At 45.0% G+C, this 25,517-nt stretch overlaps 2 protein-coding genes across 4 annotated transcripts in view; one reads left to right on the top strand and one right to left on the bottom strand.

Moving 5' to 3' along the window:
* Positions 1-15,701, bottom strand: part of LOC135912672 (tubulin-specific chaperone E-like) — a 30,607-nt gene extending 14,906 nt beyond the window's left edge. The window contains exons 1-7 of one of the 3 annotated variants that reach the window (XM_065445172.2): positions 15,394-15,701; positions 14,061-14,180; positions 12,456-12,540; positions 10,451-10,657; positions 6,064-6,252; positions 3,279-3,381; positions 713-888 (exon numbers count right to left, since the gene is read on the bottom strand). In XM_065445172.2, the coding sequence (XP_065301244.2) occupies positions 713-888; positions 3,279-3,381; positions 6,064-6,252; positions 10,451-10,657; positions 12,456-12,540; positions 14,061-14,160 (860 nt within the window). In that variant the 5' untranslated portion in view covers positions 14,161-14,180; positions 15,394-15,701. Of the gene's footprint in view, positions 1-712; positions 889-3,278; positions 3,382-6,063; positions 6,253-10,450; positions 10,658-12,455; positions 12,541-14,060; positions 14,181-15,183; positions 15,312-15,393 lie in introns of those variants that run through there. The other 2 variants (XM_065445173.2, XM_065445174.2) reach the window with 2 other exon arrangements.
* A 292-nt stretch (positions 15,702-15,993) lies between these two features.
* mRpS10 (mitochondrial ribosomal protein S10) lies at positions 15,994-24,697 on the top strand. The gene is made up of 6 exons (XM_065445170.2): positions 15,994-16,257; positions 16,597-16,758; positions 17,472-17,653; positions 19,900-20,008; positions 22,225-22,314; positions 24,483-24,697. Exons 1-6 carry the CDS (start codon positions 16,228-16,230, stop codon positions 24,573-24,575), a joined length of 666 nt encoding a protein of 221 aa, XP_065301242.2. The 5' UTR covers positions 15,994-16,227; the 3' UTR covers positions 24,576-24,697.
* Positions 24,698-25,517: the final 820 nt, after the last annotated feature.

Here is a 25,517-nt window from a genome sequence, read left to right as displayed (position 1 = left end):
GTTATTTCAATTTCAAAAGTTGCCTTCTCTGATTAATTCAAATTTGCTTAATCAGTTTTGCCACAATACGGCCTTGTTATGTGGCGAGGCATACCAAAAATGAAAAGGGGTTATGGGACATAACCTGGTATTGCCTTCAACAAAGTGTTCATTAGTAGCAATGTGCATAGCACGCGTTTCTTAATTATACTGGCATGCAAGTGCTATCTCCAGGCACAGTATTAGCACTGAGATGCCTAACAATCATACTGGCCGTCATTCAGAGCCATTTTTGATGTTGCTGCGGTGGTTCAAGCCCTCGTTTTGAACGCCAAGCGTGTCTCGTATAAGATACTGCCCTAGTACGTGTTCCTTAATTATATGCATTCCCGAACGTGCTGCACACTGAGAAGTGGAGAAAAATCATCTGTGTTTTGGGAAACCTAGCGAAAATTATTGCAGTAAGACGAAAAAAACTCTGAAAGTTGAGAGGACATTTACAGCCAACAAAAGAGCGTGGATCTATCTAAAGCTCCGAAATATTTCCTGGCTACGGGCCTGCACCCAATGCATAACTCAAGCTCAAAAACTGGGCATCATGGCCCCTTTAATGAATAATTACCTTTAAATGTAGCACGCAAGCAGCAGTAAACCTGGAACAGCAAAGACTTGACCTAAGGTTAATGGCTATTCAAGTGCAAGGCCTGGAATTCAAACAGGCACACTAGCTCACCTTGGCAAACGTCCCAGATGGCAGACAGTCTCCCAGGAAGAGAGAGGGTTATCCTGTAGTGAGAGGCATTCGAGCTGCTGAAACAGCGTCTCGGGTGGCGGCCGCAGAACACTGATGCCATTCAGCGACAGAACCAAGTTCTTGACCCAGGGCCACATCTCTGCACACTGCAGGGCCTGCAGAAGGAAAAGGACGTATCCAACTATGACATTCTACTGCTCCCACAGCCTCAAAAAAAAAAAAAAAAAAGAACCAGTGAAATTCATTTAAAATGACACTGCACAGACCGATGTGTGGCTTTTAGCAATCAGCTTCTTTAGGGTCAAGAATGTTCGTACAGTTGACTTAGTTGTTTCAATCTTGACAGCATCAACAGAATTTATCTAATTATCTAGTGAGCTGAATTAGAAGCATAAAAATATCCAAACACACGACACTGCTTCCCTCAACAGTATTTAACTGAGCCTAATGAGCCCTCGAATTAAAGGGTCCCTGAAACAGTTCGGACAAATTCTGTAGAGGCGTAGGTACAGCTACAGTAAAACATTCGAGCCACAACTTAAGTAAAGCGTCTCACATTAAGAGAGCTACGGACAATTAAAAGTTACCGTCCTACCGTCCTCCCTAGCCATGCCTTTTCTCCTCAACTCATTCACCGAGTGATAGGGGCTAAGCTCTGCCTTCACTAGGCTCTGCGTCATGATGTGACATCGTGCTCTCTGCTTCCGGTTGTCTTAGAGCCAGCACGCAAAGCCCCTCCAACCTCTCCGCCAGCCGTCTGGCCGTCGATACCAAGCGAGAGCTATCAAATCAGCACACATTGCAAGCACTCTATTGCAGTGCCGAGCGTGTGTGCTATCTGGTAACAACAGGCAAGCTGGGCATTTTGACGGATGGGTGGAGGCGTAAAGTAAAGCCCCTTCATACTACTATTGATGTGATAAAGGAGTTCTAGTGTAGACATGCGTGAGTGGCCCGATTGGTCTACGTGGTCCGGCCTCCTGGTGGCAGAGAGCTTACCAGGCCAACCACAGAGTTAATATTTCTGTAACTAAGTGCAAAACATTTCAAACATTTAGGAAAACAATGTGTTCATGATTACGCTCCTTCCAAAAGTTTACACCAGCAGCAAAGTAGAATACACTTGGTTACTGCTATATTAGCTCTGTGTTTGGCTGAGCTGTGTGCCACCGGGTGGCTGCACCGTGCAGGTCATTCACGTCTGCACCTTTGCTCATCCCGTAAAACACCCAGGCTTACTGTTGCGTTTACCCGAATACCTGACGTGCTAAACTATCTTGTGCTAGTAACCCTTTGGCTTGAAGTGACGGCCACAAACGTGTAAATGCTGGTGCCAATCGGACGCCTACAACCAGCATTGCAGTCACTCCACTCGCATGTTGCCTTGGAGAGGGACATGATGTCACAGCTTGACGTGTTGCCGATCGCTACGTTTTCAACACAGATCGAGGCCAATACAGACCGCACAGCTCGTGTCAACACGGAGCATGTTGTAACACAAGCAGACTACATTTGCTCTGTGCCGAGTGCTTGACTATAGTGAGAAATTCTCCTTCTGCATTCTCTTTCTGTCACTTTCATTTTCATAGAAAGAAATTAACCAGCATTCCAGCTATTACCAACAACATGTGTTCCCCATAAAGTTGGAAAAATTATTGAAGACTCGCTTTGGGCAGCCAATCGGATAGCTCAAGTTATTGACGTCATATGGCCACCAAACATCACACAGCCTAGGGCAGCTGAAACCCCAGGAAAGTAGTGCCACTCTGATTGGTAGCGATGTATGTTTTTAAAGCCTTATAATAAGTTACATGCTTTACGCAAAGTGCTTAAATCTGTCAATGATCAGAAAGGCCAACTATAATGACTCAGTACGTTTGTACCACGTCGTCAAAATTGTTTCAGGGTCCCTTTAAATGCACACTTAGTTTTTATGGCTTCATAGTGCAAAACAATAGGCAACCAAATGTAGTGTGCATCAGATTTTATAACAAAAATATAGCATGCCTCCGATTCCCTGAATCTGGAAATTACAAATCAGATTAAACCTGATTAAACTGAAATTTACACTTTTCAGATGGATAGATATAGAGCAGCCTCCATGCAAATTTTTATGTTTGAAGCACAAGTGTATGTGTCATGAAAAACTAGTAAACATATATGTTCTTCTATGCCAAAGCTTTTAAAAATGCCACCCAACCACCACTCACTGAAAGTGCCACACGACTAAGAACGTGCAACTCCACAGCACGACCTCCAAGATTAGTTGTTGCCTGCAGCTGCCCGCAGTGAGCTGAAAGATCTCAGAGGCAATGCGCTGAGACTGGTGTCATATCTGCCAGCCACCAGGTGCACGCGTCGTCTGCTTAGGTTCCACTTAAAGGCTGCTTATAAGGAAATTAGACAGTTACCAGTCCTGCAGCTTCACTAACATTGGTTCAGTAGTACATGCATGTTTATTACCAATTTAGCCAAAGCGAAATTTCATTTCAGATGGCCTTTAAGGCTTTGCTATCCACGAAATAGGGAAACAGAAATCACCCACCTGGTCCCAGCTGTAGCCAACACCTCGCAAGACCATCTGCCTGACGGACCGGAAGTAGTCCCGAAGTTCTGCAGGCTCCTTTGGTATCTCCAGCATGTTCTTGCTGCAACAGAGAATAACAACTTGGCTCGAGGGTGTGAAACGGTATGGCGACAATGAAGCAAGACGGTGCGCGATAATTGATGAGGCCAGATGCATCCCGTAGTCGCATGCGGGTGCGACATGAAATGGGCCACATCTACCACTACACCCTGTTTCATAATTAGCAGGCAGTGATTCGCAAGCTACGCATGTAATGCAGTGATAGAAGTCTCACTCTGCGTGGTACTCAGCGCAGTTGTTTTCAATGTGGGATGCTCTCAGCCGAATAACTGCTTGATATGGACAATTAAGAGCAGTTAGTTTGCAGAGTGCCAGTGAGATGGTGCTATCGACCCTGATGCCACACGACACCATAGGATGCCTTTTGAGTGCAGCTGAATGCCGGAATGCCTGAATGCCTCCATGTTATACTGTATTTACTGGCATAATTTGTGCACTTTGTTTTCCGCAATTTTAGAGCTCCGAAAAGGGGGTGCACAATTTACATGGAGATTTTGGGAACACATCCGAAATAATGTGAAATATGTAGCAATGCATGCAGTATATACATTAAAAAGAAAACAAATTACAGCACAAACGAAGGGTACTTGTTTATTTAACAGAATTAGTACGTATTTTGACCAGCCAGATCCTGTCATGCATGCCCTAGTCAGAATCACTGGTCGAGAGGTTCGACTGGGAATCATCGTCGCGGCCGCTGTCACCACGCTCCCAAAGCGCATCGTCCTCGGTTCCATTGTGGGGATGCGCGACTCTCACACGTCCCCTTAAAAGTTGTTTTCCCGCATAGCTTCCGTCTCCTGCAATCCGGCTTCACCGCGTGGCCTGATGCCCGCGGCAGTCGGTCTGGTTGAAGCGCAGTACGAGATGGGCACGGGAAGGAGAGGGCTCTTTCTTTTTGGTTCGGGGACAGCAAGCGGCGCGGACGCTCCGCGCGTGCGCCAAATCCATGCTTCTGCGAGACCGTCTCACAAGGCCTTGCTTGAACGCACGACCGTTCGCGTGACCGTACGCGTCAATGACCAGGCGTTGGTGTCCAGCATGGGGCGAACATATTCGCTCGTTATCCAGTCGCGGTGAGTCGGACTTCCTAGATTTGTCGAGCACCAATCGGCATGTTTTGGCGATGGCAATTTGGCTAGCAGGCATTGATCTATGGAAGGTGTAATAAATGCCCTTGTGATTGCTTGCACTACTGTGTTGTCGTTCCTTTGTCCCAAGAGCATGGGTGAGAACCCCACACCGTCGAGCGCGTTCGACAACCCCGTTTTCCTGGAGCTCTTCTTGACAATACTGGGAGAAACCAGGTCCCACGCTGCGAGTATCCACTCGCAGACCATCTCTAGCGCCGTCTTCATATTCTGCCAGTGAGATCGAGTGAGCCCATGCTCTCCCCTGGCCATCCATTCCACCTACATCTTGCACACGTAGTCCTTGAAGGGTTTATTTACAAAGACATCCAAGGGCAGCAGAACAGATTTTAGTCCACCCGGGATAGCCAGGTTGGTCCTCATGTCCAGCAACTTCTCCTTTACGCTGTCCAAGAAATGGCCTTTCAAAGTGTCAACCGCACCAGCAGCGATGGCAGTCGCAGTAAGGCCCCTGGTCGCTTACCCCAGACAGTGTCGAGCCAGTCGTTAATCAGTTCTTTATTTATCCAGCCTTTTTCTTGGGCGCGCATGTGTATGCGGCCTTCAACCTTCAATTTGGGCAATGTCTTCCACTTGAAGGTCACGAACGACGGTAGTTTTTGGCCATCAGCTGTCACGGCAAGCATAACTGTGCAGCGTTGCTTTTCACAGCCAGTTGCCTTTATAGGAACGCACGAGACGCCTTTCTCACTCACTGTTGCATTAGGTTAGGTCAGGTTAGGTTATTTTCATAGCGGGAGAGAAGGAGAGATAGAAGGAGGCAAACGCTCGAGCAGTTCCGACAACCCGTGAACAGGTTCACATGTTTGGGTATAGTCCTAGAATATAATATTATAGGGACCGTAGTTCGAGGGCTTCCAGAGAAAAGAACGAAGTCCTAGGAAGTAGGGACTTTGCACTCGCAGCCCGTTTTGTGTATGACTGCGCTCACCTGCGCGGCGAGGGGCGCAGCTGTCCAAACTCTCTGCGTGCGCACACCGCAGAGGTAACACCAGCAACGTGCTTCAAGATACTTACAATGTCGCATTGCGTAGAAGTTATTCAGAGGCCAACAACGGTAACCCAACGACGCTGCTGACCGAAGTGACAAATTTTTGACAGTGCATCAGAGGATGCATTCGAAGTCTTAAGAGTGAAGAGCAGTAAATGCCAGTCTCCTGTAACTAAAAGGAGCGTAGGTTCGAGTTTTACTCTGGTACAATTTGAAGCTCTTAAAAATGTTGTCTGCAGAAATTTCGAGCCTTGAAAAGGGGAGTACAACATTTTGAAATGGTTGTACAAGCACGTGCAATGGCGTTTCAACATCGTGACTAAGTTAATAAAGTTGCACCTAATACACAGGTGCACCTTATATATACCCATTTTTTTCTTCTAATGTCGCAAAAGAGAGGAGGTAGACTTACAGATCTGAAAATACGGTTCATTGTCTTTCTGGAGTAGATGACAGTGCCACCGGGAAGTCTTAATAAATCAAGCTGGACCGAAAAATTGGCCTGCGTTTGTAGACATGAGGAGGAGCCTGTTGTGCCTACCTGAGGTGCAGCTCTGACAAGTACAGCAGCTGACGGGTGATCTGCGCCACCTGTTCCCATGACGACAGCATGGTGTGGGTGAGCACCAGGCACTGCAGCTTGGGCACCAGGCTTGCCAGCTCCCCATCGTTGCCAGGCCGGTCCACGGGCATATTTGCCAGGACCACCTCGCGTATGGTCTCGCCACGGCTGCAAACCAAACCATCGCAATGTGCAGAGCATAAAATAGCATGTTCCCAACCTGTTCTGGTGTAAATTCACAAAACAGAAAAAATACCAAAACGAGAATGCATGAGTCCAGCGCTGTCCTGTGGTGGCAAATATGCTGAGAAAACTAGCAGGTACCTTAAGGAGGACCTAACCACGTTTTATCAAAGTCGAGAAGTGCACTTGGAGTTAAAATAAACTATTTCAGAAATAAAAAAGAAAAGCACTTCAATGCATTCAGCAGATTAGGAATTATTGGCAATCAAACGTCCCCTACGCAGGGCTTCCTCTCGTTTTTCAATTGATTGCACTGCAAAGGCTACGGCAGAGCGAAGCGTGCGCACAACGCTCCACCTATTGAATGTCACCATGGTGCGTACTTCCAATTCGATTTTGGATGTTCATGTAGATGCCACTATTTCCAATTTTGGTGCCTTCGCCGTTCCAAACGCGGTTGTCCTCCGCGAGCTACGGTGCGCTCTGTCAGTGGACTCATTGCAGCACCCCACGGTGGACGTAGTACCTATGCTACGTAGCAGACTGCAGCTACGTGCGACCGTGGTGTCTATGCGCAGCGTTTGCTCTGTGAATGACAGGGCTCGAGCGAGTGCTCTCGCTCATTTTCTCCAGTCTGGCCTCGCTACGTGGTGGGGACTGGCTTTGTCCTGCACCGGCTTGACCAACAGATAGAAGCCACATCCCAACTTGGGCATTTTGGAGCATTCTCAATAGCTCAATACAAAGTGAAGTCTGCAAAGGCGTTTATACAGAAGCGGCTAGGAGTGAGCATGCAGTGGGAAGCATGCGTGTGGTCTGCTCTTAAGTTTTGTGCGCTTCGAGGCTAGTTGAGTGTTCAAAACTAGTCAAAATTAGTGAGGCCCAGAGGCTATGACACCAATAAGCAGGGTGAGCACAGTTTAATTTCTATGTGGGTGGCTACGGATCAGCGTGAGCCGACGATAGTCGGCTTCTTCCTGAAGTACATAACTATAATCGAAATTCGAAAGCAGATCTTCACTTACTTCAGCCTGTTTATTTAAACTGTATCAATAAATATGTACAGTAACAGTAGAAAGAAGCACACTGGTCCAAACGCCTTTATTGACTGATGTCAAGCACTGACCAATGAAAGCCGTGTATGGGAATCTGCTATACCGTGTGTTTCAGCGAACACTCTAAAAAAAATTTAATATTGCCTGTGGCAGATAACACAATTCTAGCCTATGAGCTGGTCTAGTTGAAGAGGCGGACATTACTTGCAGAAAAAATTGAAATGCATATTCGACTAATTAGAAAAACTTCACTAATGAGCAAAAGACTAGCGCAAATAACAGGAACAAAGACAGAGAAAATGACAGGACGAGCGCTCATCCTGTCGTCTTCTCTGTCTGTGTCCCTGTTATTTGTGCTAGTCTTTTGATTAATGATGACACACCAACTAGACCAGCTCGCTGTCTTGTTCACTAATGAGGTTTTTACATGATTTCCTTACGGCACATATTGTAACTTACAAATTCTAGCCGGGCAGTTCGCAAGGCGCACCCACTTGTAATGAATTCTCAGGATGACACAAGAGATATTATTTCGCAACTTTGTGCAGAAACGCATTGGCGTTCCGGTTACTTTTGGGCTGCGATGCATAAAACAATGTTTTGTTAAAAAACTAAGTCGAATAATGACAGTGCGTTTTTACCGCAAGTTTGACAGTGCGTACCTCATAAATGCTGTCTTCCATGCAATTCTTTTCAAGTGGATATGCCTTGCCGTCTCACCCGCTAGAATTTGTAAATTTCAATATGTGCCTTAAGGTAAATAGTTTAAAACAATAAATTTTGGTTAATTAGTCGATTATGGATTTCAATTTTTTTGCAAGTAATGTCTGCCTCTTCGACTAGACCAGCTCACGGAGGACTAGAATTGTGCTACAGGCCACGGTCAATTTTTATTATATTTTTAAAGTGCCAGCTGAAACGAGATATTACTACGTATTACGAAATAAAGCTTCCAGCAAAAGAGTGAGGAGCAGGCCTGTGTTGAAGGGAGAGCATTTGAGAGAAAGGTGACTTCGTGCTCCGCTTGCGAGCTCCACGTGGCACACACAACTGCAAAACAGGGCTGAGACGTTTACAGCGGCATGTGCTATCCACGGACTGTGTTTCTTCACCAAGCCCAAGGGGTGGTTCAGGACTCCTTTAAAGTGACTTGTCTTTTTTTACCGGTTCATATGCACCCGGAAAACACAGTTTTTTGGCACCAACGTTCAGTACATTGCCAAACTGCAATCGTATGACAGTTTTTCCTGTCCCTGCTGCAGACTACAATCGTATACGTTTTCCGGCCGCTAGATCCCATGTAAATAAGAAAAGGCGCGAGGGTTGGGCGACTAAGAACAGTATCCGCCTGCAGCATCAGCTTCCTTGCAGCACTCTACTGCCCGTTTCACGTGAAAACGCCAACGCACACTCAGTTTCTTATTACGGTACCAGCAAATCTTCTCCCTGCTCGTCGCACACCGAATTCATACCTATCGCCACCAAACCAATTACAATAAGCATTTTCACTTATCTGTTTTACAGCGCACGGGCCACAGTTCCATTAGAAGTGTACTGCATGCTTTTTAGTAGGTCATAATCCCAACATGCCACCGTTCCCTGCTGCAGGTGGTGCGAAGTGAGCGACACGTTTCCCTTCGGTGGCATCCGGCGTCGTCCGCCAGCTCGATTTCATTTCTGTTTCCCCACGGCATCTTAAACCACTGTGCAATAGGAAAACAACGAAACGTACCTCGGGCCGCCAAAGCCCCACCAGTCGATGCGCCTTGGCTCTCGTGCCTCGTACAAAACAATTCGCATTACACAGATGTCAACTACACAGTTAAGTCTGTCATATCTTTAGTTACCTCGGATCATACGTCTTCTCGGTTAGCACGTTTTCTCTCGCACCTTTTTTCCCAGAATGTATGAACGCGCATCTACGCAGAAGCCCCACCAGTTGGTGCGCCTCGGCGTCTCGCGCCTCGTATGCAACGATTCATATTACGTAGATGTCAACTACAGTCGAGTCTGCCGTATTTTTAGTTACCTCAGATCGTACATTTTCTCGGTTAGCACAATTTCACACACATATCTTTTTCCAGATCATATGAGAATGCGCTTCTACTGTATATAATGCTTTCAAGCAATGAAATTTAGGTGGAAGTCGGAGCTTGTCCTCATCTACGTTCTTCTCATCTCCATTTTGTTTCCACACTGTGAATGTGCCTCATTGATGACCATCTAGCCTGGCCACATACAAGGACATAAAGTCAAACTGGAGATTCCCTCTGTCACAGATGAATCACGCTTGCGGTGGAGCCCCGTTCATTGTGTTCCCATTTGTTGCATAATCCATTCTTAGGATGGCTCCCATATAGTAGTAGGTGGTTCTTGCATGGTCAATTCGGCATGAAACACGGGAATGCCACAGAAGTGGGTTGCACATTCTTTTTGCTCTTGCTGTTTACATTGCTTGCCAAATTTTCTGCTCTGGACACAGCGTGTTTTCACAGTTCCAGTGTAATTCCCAATTTGGTGAGCTCACAGCTCTTATGTACTTTTTGTTTTTCAGTTCTTACATGACACAATGCGTGTGTCAATGCAAAAAATGTGTCAATAGATTTTGCTGCATACAGACGGTATATAGACAAGCACTTCAGGGATCAACATAACTGTACATCTCACGAGGCCATATTCAGGTGGGGTTTGCGGACAAAGGCAGATGAATACAGTTATGACCCTGCAGGCCTTCACCCCCCCCCCCTTTTTCCACCACCTTTAACAGCATTTCATCGTCCTCACAACCACAAATAAAGGACACCAATGACAAGGCCTGCACATAAATTTTTTTGTGTAGCTTTCTACATAATGCCTCGTATCAGCCACTTTTTTTTTTACAAATGAAAAAAAAAGAAGTTATACTCGCTTTATTACTACTGAGGTGAACCTTTTAATGAGTTTGCCATACTGCAGTCTCGACTACAACCACTGCATATGCTTCAAGTGCACTAGACTATGCAGGCTGAGACAATCAAGGTCACAACTCACCAAGATATTTGGGATTGCTATCAAACTAACAATCAAAGACTACGTCTAAGCATAATTGCACACTCCCGAACTACCCCACCCCTGCTCGGTCCACACACCTGAGAATGGCAGTGATCTTCTCGGGGCCGACAAATTCAACATTCCGGTTCTGCGTGAACTCCAAGAGCAGCACGTCTTTGTCTTCACTGAGGCTGGGTGCCTCTATATCGGATAGAGATGAGAAGTACTTCTCGCGCACAGCATCTGCGACGCTCATCGTCCGCTCCACCTTTTGCGGACGAATGAACGACCCGCCTGTCTCCGACCTGCGTACCGACAAAAGGTCAACATGAGCCGTTAGCTACAAATATATGTTTCTTAGTCACACATCTTCAGCTTAAACCAGCGCTGCTTCTTGTTGAGAAAAATCTGCATGCTTCAACATGCAAATTTCTCTACTGGGCCACATACTAGCTGCACAAAGTATTAGTCCAAGAATTTTGTATGTACTCCATGTATTTCTTCAGTCTTATAAGTAAACCTTATTTTTAACTGACTGAGGCAGAAATAATTTTTTTTTTTTAATTTTGGTTGGTGGTAAAAAAATTACATATGTACATACTCGAAATATTGTTGGCCCCTACGGCCATTACGGTTAGTGTCAGGTGGCACCTCCATTTCACTTCTGTATTTATTTGCGCTCACCACTTCTTATTTGTCAATCAATGAAAAATGAGCTTTACTAATACAACTGAAGAAATACATACAGTATATACAAAATACTTGGACGTAACTTATGCATCTATATGTGGTCCAATTACACGTGGATCAAACATGAACAGGTTTTCTCAACAAGAAACAACACTGCTGCAATTAAAAAAAGAATGACTGAAGAGAGAGAGGGCTAATACATTTGACTGGACATGCAAAATTGATTACAAGCAAGGCCAAATCATCTGGTAACTTTCATTTCAAGTAGCACTGTGTTCCAAGTTATTGTGCCAAAAAACTATAATAATCACTCCTCGTAAAAAGTGCTACAATTAGGAAGATTTAAATTAACATTACTTGCTTGCCTGGACATTGGACATCCGCTCTCATTCATAGTGGCAACAATGATTAGTTCTTTTGACTCTCAATGTGTCCAGCCATGAGCCATGCCGAAAGCTGTCATCATGCCACCATGACAATCATAACATGTATTCTGTTGAGGACGCAAAGTAAAAAAAAGTGTTCATAGATCAATCTCATTAAGTGCCTAAGCTTTTTTTTTTTACCAGAAACACATTACCATATGAACTGACCATCTCAAGTTGCGCCATTACCGCCTGAAGAACATATCTTTTTCTCATAGAAAAAGTACCAAACGGCTTTCTTTATGACCTGAAATACTTCAACAACATGTTTAAAGAACAAAAAGATCTCTAAAATCCTTGTATGGCAAATAATAATTATTTACAATTATGAACTGCCCACTTCACTCCTTGGAACTTTCTGAAAAAGATTGTTTGGATTGTAGTGTTTCTCTACTGATGTTGTTCAAACTATTGCATACAACTAGCAGGTATCTTAGTGTTCAAAACACAAAATGAGTTTTTTCACACCACCTACAACAGATCATGGCTTTCTTACAAATATTTTTTCCCATTGCTGTCCCATTTCAGGTAGCAGAAGACACAATGGCACAACCGCGTCGGGATCACTAGCTGCCATCTAGTGTGAAAAAAAAAAAAAATGGAAGCACAGACGATAGAACGGCTGCTGCCAATCTAAGTTATATATAAAAAAAAAGAAACTTTGGTGGACTCTTTTTGTTATGAGCCATGCAGAAAGTAGCGAAATGCACGACAAGGTGTGCTCATTATAAGCCAAAACGTGGCAATTTTTCATGACGAGCTGAGGCCATCGAAATCCTTAAGGGGTTACGGCACAATTCAGTATGAAGGACAAACATCTCCACCATACTAAGAATGGTATGAAATGTGCAACTTCTTTAAAGAACTTCCTTTTTCAGTTCCGAAGACTACCACAAGACACAAGAGGGCTTAACGTATGCACTGAGGCCTTATATGGCACTATATTCAAAGCACTTGTAACAGCTTTCAATTAAACTTGCCAGCTCACCTTGTGTGAAAGTACTGGACACCATTGTGGCATCCATTGTGCTTGCCACGGTATGGGTCTTCCCATTCAATGCCCAGCCACGTGCCTGCAATCGTGACAGAAATTATGTGCACAAAATTACAAGGTATCATCATTTTCAATGACAATAGCACACTTCCAGTAATGATGTCATTGCAACCTCAATTAGCACAATTTACAATTGCACCAATTGCAATAGCACAAGCCTGCTTCTTTTTGCATATGGAATGAGGATCTCGCATAACGAATTCCTAAAACATTATGGGGTTTTACGTGCCAAAACCGCGAGCTGATTACAAGGCACACCACAGTGTCGTAAATCTAAATCTAAGTACATTAACGTTCTTGCATTTCACCCCCATCGAAATGCGGTCACGGTGGCTGGGATATGATCCCGTGACCTCATGCTTAGAAGCGCAGCCCCAAAGCCACTAAGCAACCATGACGGGTGCATAAAGAACTCCTAGGGTAGCACAGAAATGTTATGACAACACAACACATGATGGTCCAGCACTTTCGACACAATGCACGAATCACACGAAGATTAAAGTGGTACTTGCTAAATTTATTGGCTGGAAAACGGCAAGAAAGCAAGGATACAACAAAGAGCAGAACTTAGTCCTTAATGATATGTTGCCGAGTGAGTTAACTCACTGCACTTTTTTTCTCTCTCTTCTGGATTTCTTAGTTCTTCAAGGAAGAGCTCCAATGTACGAGGAGGACAACACAGGACATCGGTACACTAAGCACAAAATGCTGAAGCGAATGAATCATTTAAAGATTGTTTGAGGCTAGACTTAAGTGTGGCTGTTGAAAAGTAAAATTTAATTACATAACTCTTCCTCTTGCTGGGCGCTTTGCAGATCAAAGAGGTAAGTTTTCACACTGCGCAAGCATTTCTGTGCTTAGCATATCTCGCTAGGAAAAAAAATTTTTTTTTTTAAAGTGAAGAAATAAAGGAGCTGTAGTCACGACTGCAAATCACAATACCCTGTGTCTACATTCCTTGGCTTGGCTGTGCCACTAGGAGAAAAACGGTGTAAAAACAGCAGCTCAGAAGCTGTAAATTGCATCACAAAAAAAGTAAATACCAGTTGGCCCTTTTTTTTTTGTAATGAGGCGTACATTACTGGGTCACACCGGTGCCAAAGTTACTCTGTCAAGAGGGTATACAAATGCTACTGCTGTTGAGCCGGCCAAATTCCTATATTCTAGTGAAAATCTGCCACATCCAATCTAAGTGGGCTTACTCTATCCAAAAATAACTCGGTGACAAACATTTAACATGCAAAACTGCTGCAGTATTAGTTATTTAAATGATCCTTGATGTGTATGTCGACGACTGCAATCAATCTCTGCAACACATGCCAGTGTACCAAATGCAATGCCTTGCTTTACAATTATTTTATTTATTTAATTATGTGTAAATTAATGGGCGATGCATATAAACTTCGGTCCAAGAGACTCGTATGGCCCCTTCTCTGTGATGCACACAACAGTTGGGAGACCCACTGAAATGAGACCTTGTTCGGCGTGTTTCACACGAAAGAAAACGAAGCAGCAAACAAGAAGGCAGCGCTCTCTTACCCTTGGTGTCCACTACCGGTCCGCAGTAGCGTACCACGCCGTAGTGACGGTCACAGGAAACGCGCGTGCCCACGGCCACCTCTTCGAGCTGCTCGCCCATGATCCGAGTTTAGCGCGCATCTGAAATAAACACACACGCGCGCGCGCCGAACCATGTGGCGTGAAATGGGTCACGCCGAGGTTTACTTTACTGTGTTATATACTCGGTACGCTTCCAGCGCGAAAGTTTCCACCGCTCTGTGAAACAGGCTTAGGGAGGGGGGCAAGGGATCCGAGTGGCCCCAGAGGCGCCGCGCCCAAGACCTTCGCACAAACCGCTTCCCATATCTTGACTATATCTCACTGCCACAACTAAAACCGCACGACACAGCTGTCCCTGAAAATATTCCGCGTTATGCGCGTGTATGTGTGTGTATATATAAATATATATAAAGTTAATAATGAAACTTTGTACGCAAGTGGTGTCCCAGGAAGATGAGGTTGATCACAGGATCACAGGACGCATTCAGGAAGGTGATGTGACAAGGCGCATTACTAAAGTAATACGTCGCGTTTAAGGGCCGCATGTGGTGATTATCGAATGGAAGGATGGCTTTTGCAAGCAAACACTACCGTCTAAGGCCAGAAATTAACAAGAAAATAATTACCTAAAAAAAAAACATTTCGATCGCTGCAGTACCAACACTTCCGTATTTACTACGCAATGCGGGTGCTGGCTGGCACGCAGGTTGCAGTGAAGCATGACGCACGACAGTCAATACAGCTCACGGCGTGTGATCGAAATCACTACAGTTTGAAAGTGCCAAGAAATTAACAAAAAAAAAGGCGGGGGTAGCATTCAAACCAATGAATCGGCTACAACCGAAAGCACGCGATACGAGCATATGACATGGACACAAGTATTTTCGAAAATCGTAGAAAGTCATACAGACGACTCTGGCATCCGTGCTCACAAAACGGCGTGGGCGTGCGATAGCGTAGGTGAAATTGGAGATCGGGCACAGTTTAGGGGGTTTAACACACAAAATTGAGAACCCCTACAAAGCAGACAGAAAGGGACAAGCGCAAGTGAAAGCAACGGCCAGGCAGACGCCAACGAAAGTAAACGGCGGGGGCAACCTACATTTTTCCCATGGAAAGCGTCCAAAATATCGCGCGACAGTCTGGGTTAGCGGAGCGCCGTGTCAACTCGCCGCTCGGGACACTTTCGTCCCGGAACAGCCAGCTCACGAAAGCTTTGTGGGCGCACAACACGCGAAAAGATCAAGCTCTTTGTTGTGCAAAGCGGCGATTAAGCAACGCATCGCACGGTACACGCAGATGTACTACGCACAGAGTGTAATCCACAGGCTGGGTGAAGGTCGTTGCTCGTCGGAGCACTCACGAGTACGCTTGCTTCGCTCCTCTTCCGAGTCAGAAGTTTTCACTCCTCTGCTCCGATGGCCTAAAATATTACTATTGCCTCACGTTGTGAGGGGCAGCGGCTTTAGGCAGTCTATCCCTGCATGATGTTGTCTTCCACGATAACGCATCACACTGGAGCGCGAGCGTGCACCTTTCGCTCCAAGAACAAAGAGACTGTTTACAAGGTGCAGTGCTACGAAGAAAACATCCAAAACAGCTGAGCCAAAATTTCGACGGAGGCGGAAGTGGCTGCTGGATAGATAGGTGGATGGATGTTATTAGTGTCTTCTTTGGAACGGGGCGGTGGCTTGCGCAATAAAGGAGGCATTGGCTTGCGCTACATGCTCTTGAAAAGTAATGAGCTTTCTTGTAAGTTATCACAAAGTGTTTCTTTCCTGATTAAGTTTTTTTCCTCTTAAGTACTTACTCATGGCAGGTTTCTTTTCCATTGCCGCTTGCTGGCTTTGCGCAGCCATCGCGACCTCTGTTAGCTGCACTTAGCTGCGCTATCCTCTGGAGCAAAAGCTGCCAGCGCGCGCAAACCTCTAATATTTTTATTCAAAGCTAATATTTTTATTCGGGCGCTTGCCTCACGATAGTTCTTGCTGTGAACTTTACATAGAAGTCTAGCAGCTTATTCTCACGGTTTTCCGGTTCCGCCGAGTTTGTTTGATGGCGTCTGCATCCTCTGCTGTGCACAGTTTGAGCACGTGCGTTGTTGTGATGCGTTCGTGAATCGCGCGGGATTAAACTCTCCGGCACTATGTGTTCCAAGGTTTTCTCTGTCGGCAGGGTACGTGCGTTAGCGTCTGCTCCCTGAAACATGCAACTCTCTGTCAGCGAATTGCCAAGCGTGCTTAGCGTGCTTTGCGTTGCCGCCCGCTAGCTCCCAACTTTAGCATGCGTTTTAGCGACAGGAGTTTTGTATTAGACCAAGGAAAACAAAGGCAGATGTTATTTCATGGAGTTTCAGAAAGTTGGTATTGCCTGTGTGAAACCAAACAGCTTGTCTTCGCAATTAAGACGTTCGCAACTTTAGTTACTGTCGAATGCCTGTGTCCCATACGAATATTAACTTGCCTACACTGGGCGCCTCATACTAATTTGTTTTTGTTTATTTTTAATATTCCAGGTCCTGACCAGCGGTGTGAGGAGCAGTTTATGGTCCGACGTCCTTACCGCGAGCACTGTTCGATGCGTGTTTCCGGCGCAGCGGTTACGATTGAGCGGTCTGCTCAACGCACCTCAAGTACGACCATGTTCACAAATCACGGCTAACCAGGCAGCTGGACAGGTAATCATCTGTGAGTTAACGGCGCTTAGATTGCGAGGTATTAAATTTTAATTTGATAAGGCTGGGGCGTTTCAGTCTCCCATTAGTTTTTGTACAATGGAAGCAAACTCCATCATTAAAGATGTTCCATGTCAGCTGAATTACTTGAAGAGGCAAACATTATTTGCACCACAAATCGCTGTTTGGTGTTAGCTAATTAGCAAAGTTACTCAAGTTAACTTGTTGTTCACTTTAGGGCACACGTCCCACTGCAGAATTAAAGCCCAGCAGTATAACGTTGCATATAATTTAGCAGAAATTCTGTGCTTGGCACGAGTTTCTTATATACAGGCATATGGATATACATGTATGAGCCATAGATGTAAACATCCATATAGGTATGCTTATGCATGTTTATGTCTGTATGTGCCTATGTAAGATGCATTGTAATCAACAGTGCATCAGCTTGTACTATTTTCCCTCAATGGCCATTATGCCAACGTGTGTAAATTCTCTCAAGCTCTTAATTCAGCTTTTTGCCCAATCTCTGCCTGCTCTCCTGCACCATTGTTGAAAATAAAATTCAGTTGTGAAAAATACGACCTCAACATCTATGTCATGAAAATGCATTGACGCAGCAGTTGACACTCGTCAGAACGGCATTTATCTGCAGTGCTTCTGCCAAATCCAATCAGTTGGCCAATGTCTTGGCTGTCTCCGTGGTCTGATTCCAGGATCCTGCCTTGCCTGTGTCAGAAGTTCAGTCAGAGGTGACTGCAGAAGACAGCAGCGAACCTGACAAGCTCTACAAGAGAATTGAGCTTGAAGTCAGAGGTCACGACCCTGCAGTCCTTGAGAGCTACAAGTGGTATGCATTGGAGACTGCAAAGCTTCTGGAAATCAGCGTCTCAAGGACGTGAGTTCTTCCTTCTTGGATTGTTGACCTAAAGCAGCTCTCTTAGCTGATTTACATCAATGATGCCATTGGCAAGATAAGCTTGTTGGCCCATGAAAGGTTCCCCTAGCTGCGTGGTCATGCTGTTATAAGTGTCCACCCACCATGAACACCTTGTTTGTAGTTTTGTGTAAGCTTAGTGTATACCTACATAAGCTCATCTTCTCACAAGGTAAGGACAGTGCTCGGACAGAAACACTAGCCGAAGGAATGAATGGGATGGATAGAATGCTTTATTGGGCCTACTCGTGACCATAAAGCAAAGCAACACTTAGCTGACAAGTAGCAACGAGCATGGTCAGCAATCACCCAGTTGAATTGCAATGCCTTGAACATTACACCACACATCATTATTAAGAATTGCAGTGCTAGAGCTTGGCTACCGTTTATACGGCGGCTAGGCTAATGTCACTGAACCTAATGCCACTGCATGCATGGCATTAGGTTCCTCAGTCTCCGTGCACTTTGCAGTGTGTGGGGTCCTCCTCTGGTACTCTTGGGACAAAGGAACGACAACACAGTAGTGCAAACAATCACAAGGGCATTTATTGCACCTTTCATAGATCAATGCCTGCTAGCCGAGTTGCTATCCACAAAACATGCCGATGGGCGCGCGACAAATCTAGAAGTCCGACTCACCGCGACCGGAAGCGAGCGAATATGTTCGCCCCATGCTGGATCCCAACGCCTGGTCGTTCGCGTGTATAGTCACGCGAATCGTGGCGCGTTCGAAGGCGGCCACGCGAGGCGGTCTCGCAGAAGCATGGGTCGGCGCGCACGCGGGAGACGTCCCCGCCGTGCGCCGACCCGCCGGGAAAAAGGGTCGCCGCACGTGCGGCACGGCACGTCCGTCCCGCTTGCTGTCTCGAACCTAAGAGAGAGCGCCTTGTCCTTCCCGAACCCAAGTAACCGCGCAGCGGCGCGACGCTCGCGCCATCTCTCGCACCACGCTTGTACCACTCCGACACCGCGGCCCACGCGGCGACGCCGCACGGAGACGGGGCTATGCGGGAAAACAAGATATCAGGGGAGGCGTGGGGGTCACGCATCCCCACAAGTGAGAAGCCACTTGCATTACAGAAATTGTCTTGTTTGAGCACAATATCATCTAGGCATTCGTTAGTGGTTTGTTATGCCTGCATGACCTTTGCTTGGTAGCAGTTAAGCGTTTGGTGTTTCAGCAGTCGTTAATAGCTGTTCAGGATTGCTGAAACCTTTCTCCTGAAATTTGAAGCTCCCAATTCTAGCATGCATCACGGAATTACAGTACCAGACTGTAAAATTCTTTACCAGACTAATGCAGCCTACCCAGCCCCCACCCCCCTCACTCCCTCCCACTTTCTGACTTCAATCGGGTGATTGCCTCACCTGAAAAAAATTCATGGCTACGCCACTGACACATTGGCTACCAAATACTACAAATGCTATGTGGACATTCATTCCAATTATTCTTCAGCTGCACACACACTAAGCAGTGTAATGCTGTGGGCTCTTCTAATAATGCTCTACTGTAATAAACACTGAAAAAAGGCAAACAAATAAGTTTTATTTACAATGTGGAGCAGCTTTTTTCAATTTACAGCAACAACTGCTAATCACATTCATTTTTGTGTGGAAAAGCTTGAAATACTCAGGCATGCGGAGAGCTGTACTGCACTTTTCACCCTCTCCCTGTTCTTGGTTCTTTTCTCTCTTTTTGCATTGCATGCTCTGCACTATCTTGATAGATTTTGCTTGCCGGGGTTCAGCAGAATCTGACACGAGAAACGCACCGACTGCTCTGCTTCAAGGCGCATAGGTGTTGCAGTGCATGTTACGCATGCTCAAGCACTCCACAAATATCAACCAAATATTTAAAAAAAGAACCCTGAACTGACACCTAGCACCATCTATTGACATTTCTAAACTTGTCTAGCCTATTTATTGGTCATTTCAGCGTCTGCAGATAGCTGTATGAACAATACTGCCCATTCTGTATTTTACAGGCTTTGACAGCCAAAGGCTTAACGTATTCCTACCTAGACACAAAGTGCCGACGATTGTTGACGAGAAGGGTTGGCTGTGCATTTGAGCTATATCACTTGCAGCAACACCTGAATGGTGTTCAGCATTTCTGGGAGAAAATGCGCTGTGTCGTGCAGTCGGAGACGTTGCTACAGCGTGTAAGTGCAGTGAAAGTCGGACGTGCTTCTCTGTCTCCCGTCCAGGTGGCAGCCAAACAAGGTGAACGAGAGGTGGACACTGCTCAAGGCCCCGTTCGGCAAGAAGAAGCACATGGTCCAGTACGAGATGAGGACATACTTTCAAGTCATTGAGGTACTCCCTCGCCCTGCACTAGGTTGCTCTGTTGCTGTACGCGCTGAGCTGCATTATAAGTGGCGAAAGAAACATGGCTTGTAACCATGGGCAAAAAAAATTTAGACTTAACCAATATTTCAGAGTTTGAGCTAACGGTGATTTACTTTGTGTGTGTGTGCATGTGTAAGAAAAGTGCAGCCTAGTACGACAAAAGACTTGGTGGGGCAATGAAATTAGGAAATTCGCAGGCACAAATTAAAATCGGTTGGCACAGGACAGAGGTAATTGGAGACTGCAGGGAGAGGGTGCATCCTGCACTGGACATAATATAGGCTGATGATGATGAGGCTAGGCTGATGATTATGAGGCTGATCAGTGGCATTTCAACGACAAGGTCAGTGACATTTATATTTACAATTAGCAGCTCTGATTAACAATCACATATGGTGAACCATTAGGGACCGGCAAATCATAATGCCCTATCTGGACTTGACCTCCCGCCGTCAAGTTTAAAACACCTATGCTAATTTTGTGTTTGGAAACTTGATCAGCCAGCCCTAAGGGACTCGGGATGATGCAAGTGGTGCAAGCTAAAACTAGTGTTGAAGGAAACTGTTTAGCAGCAGCCTCCTTGGCGATGCAGGTTTGCAAGTCATGCACACCAAACAATCCTCGCATCCCAAGCAGTAGATACGTAATAATAAAAAAAAAAAACTTTACTTTCCTAAGTGCTATTTTGACAGAAAACCTCGCCCCAGTTTCTCTCTCTCTTTTCTTTACTTGCCAGTCTGCAGTTGACACCGCCTGCTTTCGAAAATGAGGGCAGGGAAGGGGGGTGCAAGTGTCCTCTTTTGGTAAACACATATGTGTTTGTGTGTGTTTATTTGTGCTATCCTGTAACCATCAGTGCAAATTGCTGAGCTCAACTTCCTGTGTTGGATGACTTCTCATGTGACTTACAATGCTTAAATAAAACACTAATGCATGGGGTATGTCTGGAAACCAGACTATCTAGCTGTGCCTGGCTCTGTTTCCCATGTCACCACACATCGATTGACATACTGTCTTGCGGACTTTAAATTTTGTTTATATTTCTTTTTCTCTCTTGACGTGTAGCTTATGGCACGCGCAGCTGCCTCATTTTATGTCTGCTAATTCATCTTGGTGCTGCTACAGTCCTCTTTATAGCTTCTGGATTGCCTCGCCGCAATTATATGCAACTGCTGGCATTGTCTCGTGAATGCATTGTAGATTGTAGCAGAAACTGGACCAGCATCTGCAGTGAAATAGAAATGGGCTAGAGTGCATTCGGCAAATGCTCCTAAATTGTGAATTGCAGCTTACCAGTCAACATTGTCAGAATGTTGGAAGACACTGCTGATAATTTCTGGTACACAACATACAGATGCCCAAAATTTGCATCACTAAGGTGTTTCAATGCACAGGCCGAGCAGTTGAAAGCAAATTCCGACCCAGAAGTTAAGCCGAATTTCTGAGGGGCCACCAATTTCTCTTGCTTAAGATGAGTATCCACAGGGGCGCAGTTCGCAAGCAGGAAATCTGCAGTGAAATAGAAATGGGTTAGAGTGCATTTGGCAAACACTCCTAAATTGTAAATTGCAGCTTACCAGTTTTCTACCAAAACTGGGAAGGTAACAATAAAACTTGAAAGGGAAGCCGAGGACTGTACAGTGAGTGACAGAGTGAAAAGTGGCATGTAAAATGTTAAGAAACAGGAGGGTGGCAGTATGGGTTACACAGCAAGTGCAGGTAGCTCATATTCTAGTTCAGACTAAAAGGAAGAGGTGTAGTTAGCTGGGCAAGTCAGGTAATGCATAGAGTAGATAACGAACGGTCTATTAGTACAGCAGAACTGGTGGCAGATGATTTTCTGGTGGAATAAAATTGGAATATTTGCAGGCATGAGATGGAATCAACTGAAGTAAGGTTAGGGTGCCTGGACATTGTTGGGAGAGGGCTTCGTCCTTCTGTGGGATTTAATAGAGTTATAATGATGCAGCTACACACAAACAGATGTGTTTGCATTCTTTGGCTTTCAGCGCGCATGACATCACCTGCAAAGCATAATCTTGAAATTGGCTCAATCATCATCTCTGTTGTAACCTGTGTACATGCTACAATTTGTCAATCCACTCTTTGTTGGATTGTGTTTCTTGGTGCCTCCTTAATAGCTTACCTGACTGACACCTTGTTTCCTCCCGCGTTGGCTCCAGCTCAAGCACCTGACAGGCTCCACAGCAGACACCTACCTCGAATACGTCCAGAGGAATCTTCCAGAAGGCGTCGCCATGAAGGTCACAAAAGTGAGACATCTGTTCAGCCGGTGCTCATCTTTGTGGCAGCTTTGGACACACCAAGCACCAAATGTTGCTACACATGTGTGTCATTGGGAGAACCTGCATTTCCGTGCAGCAGTCTACACATGCATGCAGTTGTAAATTAATGTTGGCTCGCTCAGGCAACAATCATTGGCATTAGATGTGTAGAAGAGTGAATTACCATTGCGTCTACTCCGTGGCGTGAAACAGAACAATTCTGTCTCCCTTGAGTGCAAATGGCCACACTAACGAGTGCAAGGTAGCTATATATGTAGCACTACACTCCATGAATTACGTAGGCTAAGACGTAATGACCTCAGCAGTTACTGTCTGGCGAGTTCTCAACTGGCATGCATGACCTGACATGGTAAGTGCCCCCCTCCCTCCCCCTTATGCACTATGCTTCATTACAGTTAACCAGAGTTGATCGTCAAGCATCAATGGACTTGCTTGTGAGGATGGTGATATGTGGGTGTTTCTGGTGCAAGCGACGAATTGCTGGTGTGAGAGACTCTACTAGTGATTGAATGGATGCTTAAGGGAAAAGCTAAATCAGTTTAAAGTGATAAAGGATTCTTTGAGAACTCTATTGTCATTGATATTGCAGTAATAGGTAGGTTATTAAAAGAGGAAAATCTAGGTCAGAGTTCTGTTCTCGAAATTTTGCCCCGGGACAACATCACTTGTATGTCGATGTGACGTCACAGACTTCAAAGGTGTTTTATATATATAAATATATTGGCTGTGTTTGCTCAATTCCAAAGTTTACGGTGTTCAGCCTTTGGCTCCTTTAGAATAGAAATAGCCCATTTTTTAACCAAAAAACAAGTAATTAGACCTTGGCAGACTCCATCAAAATCCATGACGTCATGGCAAGCTGGTGCGGGAAATTCAAGATGGCAGCGCCACCCGTTGCTTTTCTTTTTTGTGTCTTTTTCTGGCTTGCCAAGTCTGTTCTCGCACCGTCAGTCTCCTTGAGCAGCATTTTCAGCTTGTTTCCTCATCTAGCTAGACATTCTTCCATGTTCCACTTTCTTCCATGTTTGCTTATATATGATTTTAATGTAGTTGTATTCGTTGCTTTAGAAAACGCATATTTATAAATAACAGGAGGTCCCGATACAGTCATTGACTATGGGACCTCCTTCTGTATATTATTTTTTTCATAACCTGTAATCTATAATGGATAAAATCAATTTCAATTCATCACACACCTGAAGTTTAGGCCCGCACATCAACATCATGTATAGAAACAAAATGTGATCTGCGAAGTTAAACATTCATTCCAAGTGAGAAAAGCAATGGTGAGCACTGATTAATTCATGCTTCCACCTACTGCTGGATACAGGGTAGATTACAATTTTTTTTAGTTAATTTCTTGCTCAACTGATTCACTCTGTTTAAATAGTCAAAATTTCCGTGCATATGCAGAAAAATTTCAAAATTGCAAAAAATGCAAAAATGTGGATGTTTAAGTCGTATTTTAAATTCTGGGTAGTTCATAGAAAGCAGAAGTTGGGAAGCAGCGCTATGTTGTGTTATAATTGACCAATGTTCAGTTTTATGTGATGTGGCCCTGTCGGCACCATTATGACAGTAGTCTTCGTGGATTTCCCACTGTACGTCGAGTTCAAGGCGACCTCGACTGGAATGCCAAGGTCAATGCCAGTGTAGATTTTTTTTCACTGAATTTTAGGGGGAAGTTAAGGGGTATATCTCTTCAACCCCACTCCTATTGTAGGATTTTTTTAAATTCTCAGCTTCCTGCATTTTGACCTCGAAGGCAAAGCAGGTTTCTCATGGTGCAATCATGCATCTTACCATGCCTTACCATATTTGCCCTTCAGCCCTACGGAGGTGTAATGAAATTTCTTGTGAAATATTGCTTTGCTTGATGATGCATACTGGAGAGTTGAAGCCTTCTTTTAGAATGCTGTAATATGCCCACCAATCATTTTCCTATAGCAGGTTGTATAGAGTAGACAGCGGTGTAGGTGCAAGGTTCGCATTCATGGCCTGCTGCTCAACGAAGCACTCGTTTATTTGAATTCCTAAGAAAAGTTTGTATCATAACTGAGATCACTCGTCATTGTCGTGCCTCTTTCAAATCTTGCATTGTTAATGAAATGTGTCTTTTCATTTTCTCTTACTAGACCACACTGGAAAGGCTGCCAAGTTATATAAAGCCTCCAGCACATGAAACCAGCGATGCCACACCAGCATTGCAAGAAGATGCCTCGAAATGAGGAGTTAGTTCTTGTGTAGTAACATACTGAAAGAAAAAGGGAATTGGGGCACCCTTTTGGAATCTAGTGAATAAAAGATGAATTATCTCACAAATAAAATAAAGCCGTGTTTGCAAGCAGCATTCGTGTTCTGTGTGTGTGTGTGTGTGTGTTTCTTTTTTTTTTTTTTGGTCTCTCAGTTCGCCACAGCAGTGGCTTGGTCACAGAGCATCTGCCATAACTGCAAGAGGCATTGGGCTTCAATCGCAGTATACTGCTGTGAACAGAACCCAGTAGCTCTCTGTTAGTCCCCGCTCTGGTGAGCGAGTGGTTCTTGAGGTTTTCATCTTGTAAAATGAAGGGGGGAGGACTATATGAAGAATTTTTCTGGCATCGTTGCCTGGGGGTTCATTTCCCTAGTAGTGAGTGGCCTTATTTAATAATAACCATCGCTCATGGGAGGCAGGCTATAACTGCCAGCTGGAATGTATCAGCACAGTAGGCAGCAAGCACTGCCAGCCTACTGCTTAATCAATTTGAGACTCCAGTGCTTCGAAGGATGGCATCCCCAACTAGGAGAAATCCTCCTTTTTCACGTGGTCAAGATGCCACGTAGGAAATTGCTGCAATGGAAGCAGCCCCAGATCTTCTTTTCGAGGTTGTTTGTGCCCACAGGGTTTCAACAGGCATTTTTATGGTGCAGTCGCCTCTCCAAGTAGTTCACACTTTAAGAAAGCTGAGCATCGGGACAGGTGACACATGTACCCGCTTTTACCAGCGGTCAATGGTGACAGCTGCTCTGTATCACACATGAAAGCCTCATTTGCAAGCAACACCTCAACTGCAATAAACTCAACTGCAACTGCTGTTTGCAGGTCAAAAGCAGTAACATTTTTGATCACATAAAAAGTCTAGTTTCAGGTACTGTAGGTATAGAGCAGCCTCTTCGCAAAATGTTACTTT

Source organism: Dermacentor albipictus, chromosome 7, assembly GCF_038994185.2.
Source record: "Dermacentor albipictus isolate Rhodes 1998 colony chromosome 7, USDA_Dalb.pri_finalv2, whole genome shotgun sequence".
Classification (NCBI taxonomy): Eukaryota; Metazoa; Arthropoda; class Arachnida; order Ixodida; family Ixodidae; genus Dermacentor; species Dermacentor albipictus.
The sequence above is the reverse complement of the archived record's forward strand: the minus strand, read 5'-3'. Positions and strand labels throughout refer to the sequence as shown.